Here is a 14919-nt window from a genome sequence, read left to right on the forward strand (position 1 = left end):
AAGAGAAATTTTTAATATAAAAGGCAATTCTATTGTCTTCAGGTTCGAATGTCCTTAACATGGACAATTCTGTGATTTGCTATTATAAAGACTGTTCACATCTTCCATTTTACAATTTAGTCACTTTGTGTGCTGAATCAAGAATATTATGTTCTGAAAATTATTTTCTCAGAAGACTTTTTTATCAAATGATGATCTTGAACGACGTTTATTTTTACTACAAAATAATTAACTTTAGAAAGGGAGAAAGGAGACTAGGGAGAGTAATTTTGGATCTGGGCTAATCACTTTGATTATTAATGATATTATTTTATTAATAATATTATGTGACTTACCGCTGACAATTCTCCCAGTTTTGGCATGGTGTTGTCTTGAAACCAATGAATCTTTGGCTGCAACATATCCTGGAGAATACTTCCAAACCTGGTCCCCTTCTCAGAGGGACAATTGCTGGCAGATTTCAAATACTGGTAGTACACACTTGGAGGAGGATGCTTTAAAGCAGCATCAGCTTTCTGTGAAACCAGATTACAAGGTGTTTCACTGGAAGAAGCTGCATCTGGAAAGAGTTCTGGTCGCTCCTTTGAGTCAAGCTGTCCTTTCAAAAGAAAAAGTGATTGTTCAGGAAACAAAGATCTATCTTGGTCATTCGACTGAAGGGTTGCTTTTAAATTCTCTCGCCACTGACAGGAAAGATAATCTTCTCTCTCAACATCAAGCAAATTTTCTTCCTCCTCCTCTTCCGCCACTCCCTCCTCCTCTTCCTCCTCTTTAGTGAACTGAGTAGTAAACTGTAAGCGCTCTGAAACTGACTGGAGAAGGGAAAGCACAGAAGCATGGTCAGTGTTGTCTTTAGACATTCCACTAGGATGGCGTTCCGGTGACATGTCTGTGGAAAGTAAGTCCTCTTGAGAGCTGTCATCTTCATATATTGGAGATAAAGAGAAAGGATATACTCTATAGCGCTTGGCCTCCACGCTCAGAAATGACTCCGAGCTGCGGTTATCTGTTGCTTCATTCAACTTGTCACCCTTCCCAGAAAGACAGGCTGGCTCATTTTTATTCATTGCTCTTTCACATATCATATGATCTATAGTATCTGAAGGCAAATAAGAAGGTGATGGCAAACCAGTTTGCATATCATCAGTCGAGACAGATTTGTTCTCAGTTTGAAGGGCACCTTCATAAATGATAGTGAAAGAATTGTTCTCCCACTGTTCAATTAGTGGAGATAAAGCCAAAAGATCTGTTGATTTCGTCATGTCAACACTGCAGCAGTCTAGACTATTTTCAACTTGATCATTTCTTTTCGTGTCTTGATCTTTCATATCTACTTGTCTCAGATTCTCAATATTTGGGGCAAAGACTGCATTGAAGCAATTTTTCCTTTCACTGTCCTCTGCAATAATGGACAATTCAGGCACAATGAACTGTGTATTTAATCCAATACTAACTTCTGCTATCTCACTTGCCCCTTCTGATAGTTCCTCTTTACTCTCCGCTGCTTTTGAATTGGCTAGGGTTGCTTTTACTTCTACAGCTACTGCTGCAGCGTCCCCTCCACAGTGATCATTTGGACTGTCCTCTACACTGCTTTCCAGAGGTCCTCGAGGACTGCTTTTGTCATTGGATTCCCTCTGCATGGCGACGCCTTCTTCATTGGGCATAAAAGATGACAAATCAACACTTACACTTGGCGGCAATGTCCACTCTGGTATATCTGTGTTATTGCCTGAGTCTTCTAGCTGAAATGACAAAAGCATCTCTTTGGTCACAGTAGCATCTCTGTGTATGAAATGTAAAGATCCATCAGATTTTCTACTTGTTGCTGATATTGCAGCTTTGTCAGATATTTCTGCTGTAGCCAGATGTTCACACACATTTCTATCGTATCTCTCTTTTGCTGGTATTGCAAGATCTGATTCTGGCCTTGCTAAACTACCAGTGGGCAGGAATCCATTTGCTTGACATCTAAGCGCATTATTTGGTATCTTTGCATCACTTTGGGGCCAATCTATGCCATTTTCCAAATTATTTGGAAGCAAAGAAAGATTTGAGCAATCTATCTTTTCGGAGTTTACAGTTACACTCATAGTTTCCGTCTTCTCTGTTGGCTCCTGTGTTTGGGCAGGTAAATTCATACCTAAGTTTAAAATCTTTGGTTTTTTAGTCTTAGGTTTAGGCTCAATCTTCTCATAAGGCCTTTTACTCTCACTGCCTTGCCATTGACTGGATAGTAGTTTTTGTTTGGCTGAGTTAATGACATCATCAACTGTTTCTTTTGCTTTTAGCACTAATGCACTATGTAGGTCAACTTCATCAGGGATATAAGACACTAACTTTTCATCTTTACTATTTGTATCCACTATTTCATTTCCTATAAATGAAGATGAGTCTCCTCCACTCCTCTGGTTAAAATATTTTAATGACTGCACAGCTGACTGGATTTCTTCTGCTTCCAGCTGTATAGTTTCAGCTTCCTGATCATTTAGAATATCTCTATTGATTGAACTATCCTTGCTTCCACAAAGCTGGCAGACACCAATGGCTTGTTTTGCTATTATTTCTTCTTTAGCCAAGTGTAAAACTGAGTCCACTATTTCCTCAGCTTTTTTAAACAAAGCAGAAAATTGGAATTCAGCATTTTCTGATTGATCATCTATCACAGAACAATCTTCTGAGAGAGTAGGAGGATGGTCATCATGAATCACCCGTCTCACAGCACTTCTGCACACATTGTCAGTACAAGCTGACTTGGACGCTGTTTCTAAAGACTTCAAAGGACAGATGGGTGATGGTATTGTCTCTGCCAAGACACTGCTGTCAGACTGTTGAATAGAGGAGGCCTCCTCTGTCCCATCATTACATCTGTCACTAGAGGAGTTACTGTTCCCCTGAGCAATGCCCAACATTTCCAAGGCAGAAATGGAAAGGCTGGAGGCTTCTCTGGATCCCAGAGTAAGTGAAGCAGGCCTTGGGATGCAAACACTGCCCACATCTACTCCAGCAGCAGAGCCACTGAGCCTAGCTTCAGTGAGCCCAGGTTCCAGAGAAGAAGCCAGGAACAAAGCTCCTGGGTCTTCTGAGCAAAGCAGCACATTGTTCATTCCGTCCTCAGAGATTCTTCTCATAGACTCAACAGCTGGAAAAATAAAGCTGTCTTGTTCAGAAGTAACGGAGCATACAGAAATTTGGCCATTTTCAGAGTTAGTGGCAGAAGAAGGTGTTATTTCTTGTCTGTCAGTTGAAGAATCAAGTACTGTGGTCAATAGCCAAGGCTTATTACCATTTTCCTTCTTGGAAGAAAAAGAAATAATCCTGTCTTCGGAAACAGGTGGAGATTCAGAAACAATGTCTACATCAATGTCTTTTTCACAGAGGGAAGGAGAATTGTTGGTCAAAGGCCTGCCTTCATTTCTCAAAGCAGAATGAGAAACCTCCAGATTTTTTAATTGTGACTTAGAAATATGAGAGGAAAGTTCAGAGATGCAATCTTTACACTCAGAAGGAACAAGAGCAACTTCAGTCATACCAATCTTGTCAATTTTTGAAGCAGCAGGAGTACAATCATCTGTTTTGTCAATGGTGACTGAAGGGCAAGGTGCAGGCTTTGCTGTGTTATCTTCTGTGAGTATAATTAACGCCTTGGCAGGAATCTCTTGAACTGTTTCAAGGGAAACAGGTCTCTGCTTGTGGACAGGAGTAGAGTCTTCCAAGGGGCTCATCTCTACAGGCTCAAAGGATTTCCTCTTCTTATATTCAAGACTGGGATGAGCAAGTGTGTCTCTCTCATCTTTCAAACTGATTTCTGCTTTTCCTATAGTTTTATTTTTGAACTTGCAACTAGAATGAAGAGAACCTGAGCAACAGCCTCCAGTTTCAAAGGACTCATAAGTTAGAGAAAGAGGTGCTTTCAGTTCATCAAAGTTAGATTTCACGCTTTCACACCCATGTCTGCACGACCATACATTGTCACGGTTTTCCACTGCAACCTGAGGTAAAATATTCATTGTTTCTAACCCCTCAGTTTCTAGGCAAGGCAAACCAGTCTGCTGTGGGGCAGTATCCTTAGAATTCTCCACATGCATTAATTGGTAATCATTTTGCACATGCATTGGTTTCCTTAACTCACTCAATTCTTCCTTGCAAAGCCCTCTGTCCATGACTGTACCATTTTTAATAGATGACACTGAAGTGGTTAGATTACCTGTGGCTATGCATTCTTCTTCTTTGAACTCCATGCTAAGTAAAGCAGGCATTTGTTCATTCAAAGGCAAAAGAACAGTAGGAACAAAGTTGTGTGAATTTTGCTCTCCTTCTACAGTTGCCCCAGTTTTCTCTGTGTCACTTCTTCTGGGATCGCTATCTTTATTTGCACTACTTGTATACTGACCTGCTTGCTGTTGAAATATATTGGTACTGGAATGAAGCATCTGGACATCCAATGGCAGCTCCAAGTTATTATCCATTTGATTATTACAGCAAAACTCTTCCTTACTCACCTGTAGTTCTTCATTATCTGCCTTATTTTTTGATTTCAGTGAATGTAAACAAATGTCCCGTGTGTCTTTTATGGACTCCTTATTAGCTGTTTTACTACAATTATTTTCTTTATCAAAGTGAGAAGTGGAATTTTTGTCTGCCTGAAACAGAGCTTCTGCTTCTCCCAGCAGACCATGTTTTTTTCCAAACAAATCATTTGCAGAACTAATTTTAAGAGAATTGGTAATCTGGGAAGTGGAATTGGTTAAGATCTCACCGTTCCTACTACTAGGTGACATTAATGAATCTAGCGAATGTGTCCTTTTAACTTTTGTTGCAGCTAAAGCAGGTGTATGTATTAAGTCTAACTCAGGAGGTGGTTCAGTAGATGAAGTTGAGGCCTTTGCAGTTATTTCATGTTTACTGCTACCCAAGCAATGTCGAGCTTTACCATATTTTTTCCTTCCCATTTTAACTGCAGAAGAATTTACTATGGCATTATCTTCGTGGTCTTGACCCTCATCTTCTCCGTTTTCTTTTATAAAGTGTTCTGATTTTGGAGTCTCAGTTGTTTGCCTTTCTCCATTTTCTTTGACCAGTGAAGCATTTATTTTACCAGTACTTTCCTCCCCTTTCCCATCCATTTCCGATTGACTCTTCAGTAGCTGCCTAATCCTTGCAGAACCTCGATATGTTGCATAAGTAACCGCAGGCGCTTCTGGCTTCCGTTGCAGCTGCCTGTAACAAGGATCATTGTTATAGTATGAGACAAGCTATCTAAATAGTGTGGTAATAAAGGTTAACACAAACTGTAGATGATATACAACATTGTTTTCTACCACAGATTGGCACAAACTGCAGACTGAAGGCAACAGTATTTTCCACCTTTTCCTGCTCTTTTTAAATGTGGGCTTGTGTGACAAAAGATACAAATGCTAGGTTTTAATGAAAAAGCCAACTTAAATTATGAGCAAAAAGTAGATGTTGCTATAAACAACTTCCATCCTTTGCTTTCTACTAGACAATGGAATTACTGTTTACAAATGACACTGCAAGCCAACGTTTGCAGTGATGGAAATAAGCATACTTGTAGGAAGATGTTATATCCTACTAAAGCAAAACTGGAAAAACTGGAAAAGAAAAACCCAAAACCAAACTGTACTATACGTTCATTAAACTATTGAATCAAAACTTAAATTTTTACCCAAGCTCTCAAAAATCTATTGTTAAAGAAGAGGATGAGAAGGAGCAAAACGTGTGCAAAAAAGAAAGTATAACAGGGCATGCTTTCTGAACCACAGGGCAGTGAGGAAAGAGAGTGAATGGAAATCAGGAAAAAAATGAAGACTGCTTGAATGCTGAAAGAAATACCAAAATGAGAAGCCTAGAAATGTGACAAGGAATTGCTAGATCTAGCCATTCATTAGTGTTAAACTTAGTAGTAAAAAAAAGTGAATACCAAAACTAATAAATGCAAGAATCGCCACTGAAAAACCCTGATCCTGATCCTTCACCACTAAGAATAAATTCAGAGCCTGTCACTTTCAAACTTCTAAAGAAATGGATTTTCTCTTTTCTTAAAGCTAACAGACATCACAAAAGCTCACCTTTCTAATGCATCTCTGCTTTCCCTCTATTCTTGTCTTCAGTTAAAGGGTTCTTGCAAAAATCAGGCAGCAACAATATGAATGTGACTGTCAGCTTTTACATTCTTCACCTTAGGACAAAACAGACACTTACACTGTGCTTAAACTCCATTCTGCCTCAGCCTCCACCTAAAGTACAAACCCTTTCAAACTCTGACCCTATGTCTGCTAACGTGGTGACTGGAAGTGGATATTCATGTGTGTGGGAAATTGTCACCTTACTTTCAGAAGAGTCTCTTGGAGAAAAAAAAGAAGAAAAAAAAAGTGGTTCCTAAGATTTTGATTTCTAATGTAAAAGGCATTGCAAAAGGAAAAAAAAAAAATCTGAGTAGCATTTTTAAGTTCTTTGCAGCTTACCATTATTCACATTTATTGAGAAACTACCACAGCTGAGAAATAGAATATAAATTTACAAAGGAGAATGGAACAGCAGAATAAATAATTTTGTTTACTTCAGTATCATTAACTGTAACTTCAAATACTGTCTCTATATGGATTCTGAGTATGTGTTCTTTCAACAGATATAGAAGAAAATAAAAGTGGAATGGATTTTCCAATTTAAAAGAGACTCTCTTTTCTGGAAGGTTTTAGAGGCTCAGATCCTTACTTGACTACTAATTTTCTTTTGAAGAGGAGACTTAACACAAGTAAATTCCTTCCTTATGCAGTATTTGGACATTCAAAGTGTACAAGTGAAGTAAAAGTGAAGTTATTCATTATCCATAAACAGTTATTTGTATGCATGTTTTACATTGCCAGGATATTCTACTCTGCCCTGGTGAGGCCTCATCTGGAATCCTGTGTCCAGTTCTGGGTTCCTCAGCTCAAGAGGGACAGGGAAATGCTGGTAAGAGTCCAGCGCAGGGACACCAAGATGATCAGGGGACTGGAATATCTTTCATATGAGGAAAGGCTGCAAGAACTGGGGCTGTTTAGTCTGGAGAAGAGGAGACTGAGGGGTGATCTTACTAACATTTATAAATATCTAAAGGATGAGTGCCAGGAGGTTGGGACATCCCTTTTTTCTATAGTAGCTAGCAACAGGACAAGGGGTAATGGGATGAAGCTGGAACACAAAAATTTCTACTTAAATATAAGAAAAAACTATTTCACTGTGAGGGTGAGGGAGCAGTGGCACAGGCTGCCCAGAGGGGCTGTGGAGTCTCCTTCCTTGGAGGTCTTCAAGACCCACCCGGACATGTTCCTATGCGACCTGATCTAGGTGAACCTGCTTCTGCAGGGGGGTTGGACTAGATGCTCTCTAAAGGTCCCTTCCAACCCCTACCATTCCATGATTCTATGATATTTAGACACACCAAAATATCTGAATGTGGGAATTTAGACATTGTAAGAACTTGAAAACAAAGTTTGTACTGGAACCTGGAAAATTTTCTTCCATTTGTCTCCCCTATCTAACTTTGCCTTCAAATTTCTCCCAGTAACTCACAAATTCCTGATCCCAAAGCATCCAAAAATGGGATGAATAGGTTACTTTTACAATAGATTGCCTAAAAGAGGATGACAAGGAGAGCCCAGCATAATAGGGTACTATATCTACACTTTGAGCCACGGACCCCAACAAATAGTTATACTGTTTAACACACAGTCAGGCAAAACAAACATGCTCAGAAGTTTCTTTTGCCTGTGTGGTGCCCATTATAATTTCTCCCAATTATTTTCCCTCTCTGTCTTCTGAGGGAATTTTATGCTCTGATTCATCAGTCTGAAGCCTGGGTAAGACTCAAAGTAACCTGCCCTACGGAGCTCTATGCACAAACCCAATCCTGACTAACACTGGCTACAGCACTACTTCAGCTGCAGAGTCTCATCTTGCAGGAGACACTGGCATAGGCCACCTAACACAAAGCTTTGCTTTCCTGCCGACTTTTCTCTATCAAGTTTCTGCACTAGATGCTATTTTGAAAGGGAACCAATCTCTCCTCTGCAGACATGGCAACTTCAGGATCTCTAACCTCTGATAAAGAATTTGCTGCTTGGCATATTACAAGAATTTTGCCAACAGACCTTTTAGTCCTAATGCATTTACTTCTAGAGCACACAGAAGCATGTTCAACCTGAATGCTCACATGCAACAACAAGGCATTTAAAAAATGAAAACTCATTTTCCTATGCGGCAGCAGCAATTCAGCTGTAAGTCTTATGAAACACATTTAGAGGCAGGCTGCGCCATAAAAAAGTCTTTTGGAAGTGTCTCTAGGGACTTGTTTCGTAGACATTTAAAGTAACAATTAATTTATGATCACCAAAGAACATGTCAGTTCAAAACTTACCTTAAAATCTCTTTGCAAAAAAATATTTTCAACTCATATATGAACACAGATGAAAGCCTGATTATACACAGAACCCAGTGTGTATTCTGTCATATATTTCAAATGCTGGGAGATTCCCTCTTTCCCTTCTTCACAGGAAGCTATTCAATTCCCTATAAAGCCTTAATTCTGTTTCACAAAAGACTGTTTGACAGCAACAAGAGAAAATTGTCAACATGTGTTACATTAAATTTGTCAAATTAGGTGCCTGTAGAGATTTCTTCTATTCTGAAAAAGAAATAAAAAGTTCAATGAGGGCCTAACTCAAGGAGGAGAGAGGAACATCTGAAATATGACAGACGTCTTGTGTAACGTGACCAAAATGTAGCATTCAGTCTTGTTGGGTTTTGAAGTCCTGAAGCAAGAAGAAATCTCCTACCTTGAATGCCTCATCTCAATGCATCCATAAAGACTACATTATTTGCATCTTTTTGAAGTGTATGTCAGCAAGATGGTGACCTCTCCACTCTTGGCATTTATACCATACAATAATGCAGAAATCAGACAACCCTAGACTATTTTTTAAAATATGGAGGAGGATCATACAGCATGATACAGCACTACATGGGTACAGCATCTCAGATCCCCAGGCAGCACAGCTTCATTTGCACAGCATGACATCCCTGCTAGAAAGCCCCTACAACCAGCATCACTGATTAGTGCTGGGCTCACTAGCTCAGGCTTGGCAGCGCTGAAGCGTAAGCATACTACTGGCTGGCCTGATTCTGCAACATGCAACTTTGCTCTCCCAAAACTCACAATGGCTATTTTTTTCCTCATATCTCACTCTTCCAGGTATTTTCTTCTCAGGTCAGCAGTCTCTTGCTTTTCAATCACAGATGCACATGTTTCCTCTAACCTCTTCTCATAGGCCTCTCAAAAGTAGCTCTCAGAGCAGAGAGATCCTACAGGCTGAAAACCATGGATCTAAACGAGCATGTCTCTTGTGGTTCCTGTCTACCCTTCCCTGACTATTTTTAAATTATGCTATTGTTTATTCTATTTTTTTCCACTAAGCTTTTTTTTTTTCTCCTGCATACTTAAATGATTTTTTTTTAAATTATGGTTAAGGTCCTTTGCCTGGAAACAACTGTCTTAAAGTCACTCTGAAAAACTTGTCTGGTGGAATGCGGCTTACTCAGCCAGCTGGTTTCTACACTCTACATGTCAAATCCTCATAATTGGAAAAATAAAAGCCTTCCTGAAAAAAGACACTATGGGATAACTGAAAATTTGCAATTTACAACTTAGATGAAAGAAAATTATTTTTTAGCCAGAGGGGATAGCTTCAGCTTTGTGATTTAAATCTGAAATTTTGAATACTTAGTGTCCTGGGACTTCACAATATGTATTTCAAAAGGTTAAAAGTTTGATTGAACAAAGTGATTTGCACACAGTTGATTCTGCAGGAAATTTCAAAGCTAATATTCCATAAGCACACTTAAGAGTCAATGACAATTTTAATAAAAGCAAATGTAGTCTCTGTGACCTTGAAAGGAATGCTTTTCCTCCCCCTTGCCCTTCATGGTACTACTTCTTGATCATCTTCCACATCTGGAAAAGCAACTCTACTCTGCGTCTGAAGAAACAAAGCACAGACCAAGGTTGACCCATCGGCAGATGCAAAAGCAAGAGCAGCACAGAGTCTGGGAGGGATGACTTCTGGCTTTTCCTGACATCTTTTCCCAACATCCAGCAGCAGTCAACCTTTCCATCGCATCCCTGCCCATCCACCTGCCACCCTCACTCACTCGCACCCCACAAAGTTCAGCCAGCTACCTCTATCTTCCCCTCTGTCACATTCAGGTGCCCACATGTCTGTGACCTATCTCTTCCAGGAAGCAGGGACAACTATGGCCTATGCTGCTTCTGCAGCAGTTTGCAATGTGCTGACATGCAAGGAAGGGTTACATGATGCTGCCAAACCAAATGAAAATCAAATCGCATTCAGAAGCTGGATGGCACAAAGTTACTCTGTGAGAGATAACCTCACCTTCAGACACAGAGCTGCAATATAGGCTAGAAAGAACTGTTAGATATTGTCCAATTCAACCCTTACTGCAAGCTGGGCCAACTAGATGAGGGTGCTCAGGGCTTCATCCCACCACTTCTGATCACCTCTGAGGATGGGCCTTCAGAACAGCAGTCCTTTGCACACATCCCAGGGTCTGACCTCCCTCATGGTGAAAACACATCTCCCAGTATCCTGTGTTCCTATTTTCTCTCATCCCAATAGCACGTCTCAGAGTCTGCTAAGGTCTACATGAGAGAGCTAAGGGCAGCACGTAAGGTCTCTCCTTATCCTTCTCTTCTAAAGGCTGAAGAAAGACACTCTTCTTGGCTTCTCCTCATACATAATGACAAACTAAAGCTAGAACATCCTTCTACTCTCAAGCAAGAATGTAGTTTCAGGTGCATTAAGGAAACCAAAGGGTCTGACTTTAGGATGCCAGAAATATTTTATTCTTCCCTTTCAGGTACACTAATGTAAAAGTTGGACAAATGTATCAGCAGGAGATTATCCTGGGACCTACCTCTGAGAATTACACAGGTGCTGTGTGTGCTCTGAAGAAGCAACCAAAGGTGACTATGTGTTCCAGCAGCCCACCTACCTACGTAAAGCCAGTGACAACTTCTCTTTCTGATGGTACTTGCCACCCCAACAACAGCAAAGATGAAGGTGTGAGGATTAAGCCCATATTGCCAAGTACAGGCCTAGGAGTCCTGAACAATTACCTGTTAAGGAGCAGGTAGCTCCTTAATTCAAAATCACATTGTAAAATGCTCTTTGTAAGTCACAGTTTCTATTAATCAAATGCATTGTACAGTTCAACAACTAGTAAAGTTCAGTTGAAAAACCAACCCAGTGAATTAATTTTCTGCTTAATTTGCATCATGCATCTGTTATGAATTAATCTTAAAATAAGAAGCTTTCATCCTTCAGAAACAAAGAAATGTTTGCTTTGGTGCTTTCCTTTGGCTCACATCCCAGCTCTGGATAGGTACCCTTTTCTGGCACACAGGCCTGAGCCTGCATTTATCCTAAAGCAGAGCCCTGAAATTAACCCACCCCACTGTGGAATGGGTTTCTAAATCTCAGCACAGCACTTATCTTGACGAGGGCTCAGTTGACCCATATAAGTTTGGGCTTCTGTAAAAATTTGAAAGTCTGTGAGTAATGTTAAAGGTTAGCTTGTTCAAATCAAGGTATGCAGAGATATGTCTGGAAGAAAAGATATAAAAATAACAAGACCTCCTTCTTTAGTTACCCGACACTAAGTCCTTGCATGAGAGCTTGAGTATACCACTGCAACAACTGTTGGAGGCCTCTCTCCACAGTTCACCAAGATAAAATAATTAATATTTTACTATATATCAGGATAATCCTGATCCTTCCCCAGGACAGCCTTCTAAATCAATGTTGGGCCACATTTGTCTGTCCTTGAAGGGTGGAGCTATCGACATAGTTTATACTCTTCTCAAATGGTAGCAGGTCACTCTCAGCAATGACTCCACATCCAGCTCAGCATCAGTGACTGAACAACACTGCACTTTCACAGTCAGTTTCTGAAGGCAGAAGCTAGAAAGCCATTGGATGATGAATTACTATGTTCCACTTCTGCTTTCCCCACTCTGAGATGCCACACCTATGCCCCTTGCTCATCCTATTGCTTCAAGTGCCTATATAGCAACATGGCACTTGAATTAAGATTAAAAGTAACCAATGTAGGTCAAAAGCTGGCAGGACCCCCTGGGGTCCACAGCTATCCTGGTGTTGCCCAGAGCCACCACCAAGGACGTACTTTACTACATATGGAAACAGCTGTTTCTCTCGTCTCTGACAGGCTGTATTTTACTATATATGTACAGTTAGAGGTTGGCTATTACGCGTGAACTTTTCACTGTTAGATTAGCCCTCTGACTGAGGACTGTTCAACACAAAGTTGCCATCTTATTAAGAAAGAGATTTTTCCATGCTCAGTAGCAAATACCTGCCATGGTTCAATCCCAGACAGCAACTACGCACCATGTAGCTGTTTGCTCTGTACTCTCCATTGCCTTGGGATGGCAAGAAGAACTGGAAAAAGTTAAACTTGTGGATTAATTGAAATAAACGAATAATTGCAGGGAAAAGGAATATAACAAAAAGAGAGAAACAAACTCCAAGAAAGACAAGTGCTGCTCAATGTAATTGCTGACCATCCACTGACCAATGTCGTAGCAGTGATCTGCCCCTCCTGGCCAACTGCTCCCAGTTTCTGTACTGGGCATGACCTCCTATGGGATGGAAAAGTCCTGTGGCTAGTTCAGCTCAGCTGTCCTGGCCATGCTCCCTCACAGCTCCTCGCTGACAAAGCATGGGAAACGGAAAAAGCCTTGGCTTAGTATAAGGGCAATAAGGGCAATAACTAAAATATCAATGTGTTATCAATGTTATTCTCATAATAAATCCAAACCACAGCATTATACCCACTACAAGGAAGAAAATTATCTCTGTCCCCACTAAAACCAGTTCCTACCTTACTTGACATTTTCCTTTTCCAGTTACAGCTGAATAAGCATCACTTTAAAACTGTATCTTCTATTTTACTGATCTCATCCATTCATCATTAACCCTTTATAGAACACTGCCTAAACGATTGTTTCACTTTTCCATGGCAAGGAAATCCCAGATAAATGTAAGACTAAGGAATGCAATAACTTGAGACTTCGCTAAACCAATGCTCCTCACCCATCTTCAGTGATGCAATTACTATGTAACTGTCCACAGTAATTGTTGTCTAGAGACTTTGTGAAATTTATCATGGTTTTGTCCTCTGTGCTTCTCCTTTACCACATGTCATTGTCTGGATTAAAGTAGTAGAAGCCCTTAAGATACAATTACATCTGAGTCAACCAGCCAAGGTGATGGAGGAATAACGTGACGTACACATTTTGTCCCTCACAAACACGTACTCCACAGACTGAGCTCATAAATTCCACTTTGCTTGGCTCAAAGCCTGGAAACTTGAGTCTTTACCAAATGCCGGGCCTCCCACTGAGGGTAAAATTAACCTCACTCTACAGGTCAAAGCAGTGCGATTTCCTTCTATTTTGCAAAAATATTGCTTCAAGGATATGGGGTTAATGAAGTTGTCTCCATAGAGGCATTTGAGACCATTTGGTAGGTATTTTAGATCTGAAAGTGGTTTTTTTTAAAAAATTCTAATGAAGATTATGCAATGTAACAACAGTCCCTCTTGCCTTTTCATTGCAACCTCCTCCCTAACCACAGATAACCTCCAATTGAATATTTAACAGTAGTTTAAAATTAACTAATACATTTAAATGTTCTTCATAACAAAGGAAACAGTTGTAAGGTTAATAATGCATTGGTCTTAAGAATTTGTAAAGCCCTGAGCTTCAATTTGCCTCTACATTAAATGCTAAAATGGTAGTTTAACGTAACAACCAATGTAATCATTAGTAGTATCTCTGAATCTATATGGATCATTAGCATGTCTCGTCAGTCTTTTGGGACTCAATCTTCAAGATATTGGCAAAGGACCGTGCTCACACCATCCCTTCCCCTTGTGGTAGCCAACAATCTTCTTGCTTCTTTGCGCTAGATCTTTTCCCTCTCCATCATTACTCGTGCTTCAGTACCTACTTCCAACTATTTCTTAGTACTTTCTGCAAAACTATGTAGCCAATGTCAACAATCAGGAGCACTTCTACAGTTCAACTATGCTAAATGAAAACCAGTTAGTTAATATATAGCAAAGAAGCTAGCTAGTGCTGAAGAGAAAAAAAAAAACCTGTTCTACATTTTTTAAACTTTTATAAACTAAAATAGAAGAAACTCAGCATAGTCACTTTCATAACAGAAAAAAAAAGATATATCCTTGATTTAAACTTGACTAATAAACTAAAATGCTGTTTAGTTTGCCTTCAGTTGAATCTCTAAGATTCATTTATCTGAATAGACAGGAGAGACTCAAGGTAAGCTAGAGGAGTAGAGCATATAAAGATGGCTAACTTTGTCAGGAAAGAGAGTAAGAAAAAATCCATCTGCAGAAAGAACAGACTACTACTGAAAACTTAGTAACACAATCAGTAGCTGTGGGTGGAGAGACCAGGAAAAAGAGCAAATATTGAAAAAATTAAAGCAGATACTATGTCAAGATACAATATGGAAGAAACTACAAACGAAAAAGTGAAAAAAGGTATACTAGTTTGGTATTTTTTTACTAAACTCTCTTTGAAGCAAGGAGTGACTTTTCTTACACCTCTGCATAGCCTCTGGCACAATGGTATGTGACTTACCTGCCAGTTTCCAGAGGATATTACAGAAATAGCAAATAGCAGTAACAGACTGATGGAGGAAACCAGTCCGTCCAACAGGTTTTAAGAAATACACTATTTGTTCAGGAAGTAGGCTGAATAACATAATGCCCCTAGGCCTCTCCAGATAACAACTA

General features: G+C 39.9%; 1 protein-coding gene across 1 annotated transcript in view; it reads right to left on the minus strand.

Moving 5' to 3' along the window:
- Positions 1-14919, minus strand: part of CRYBG3 (crystallin beta-gamma domain containing 3) — an 88119-nt gene that overhangs the window by 45648 nt on the left and 27552 nt on the right. Inside the window, exon 4 of the mRNA XM_062003171.1 lies at positions 336-5220. Within this exon, the coding sequence (XP_061859155.1) occupies positions 336-5220 (4885 nt within the window). The remainder of the gene's footprint in view (positions 1-335; positions 5221-14919) is intronic.

Source organism: Colius striatus, chromosome 1 (assembly GCF_028858725.1).
Source record: "Colius striatus isolate bColStr4 chromosome 1, bColStr4.1.hap1, whole genome shotgun sequence".
Lineage (NCBI taxonomy): Eukaryota > Metazoa > Chordata > Aves > Coliiformes > Coliidae > Colius > Colius striatus.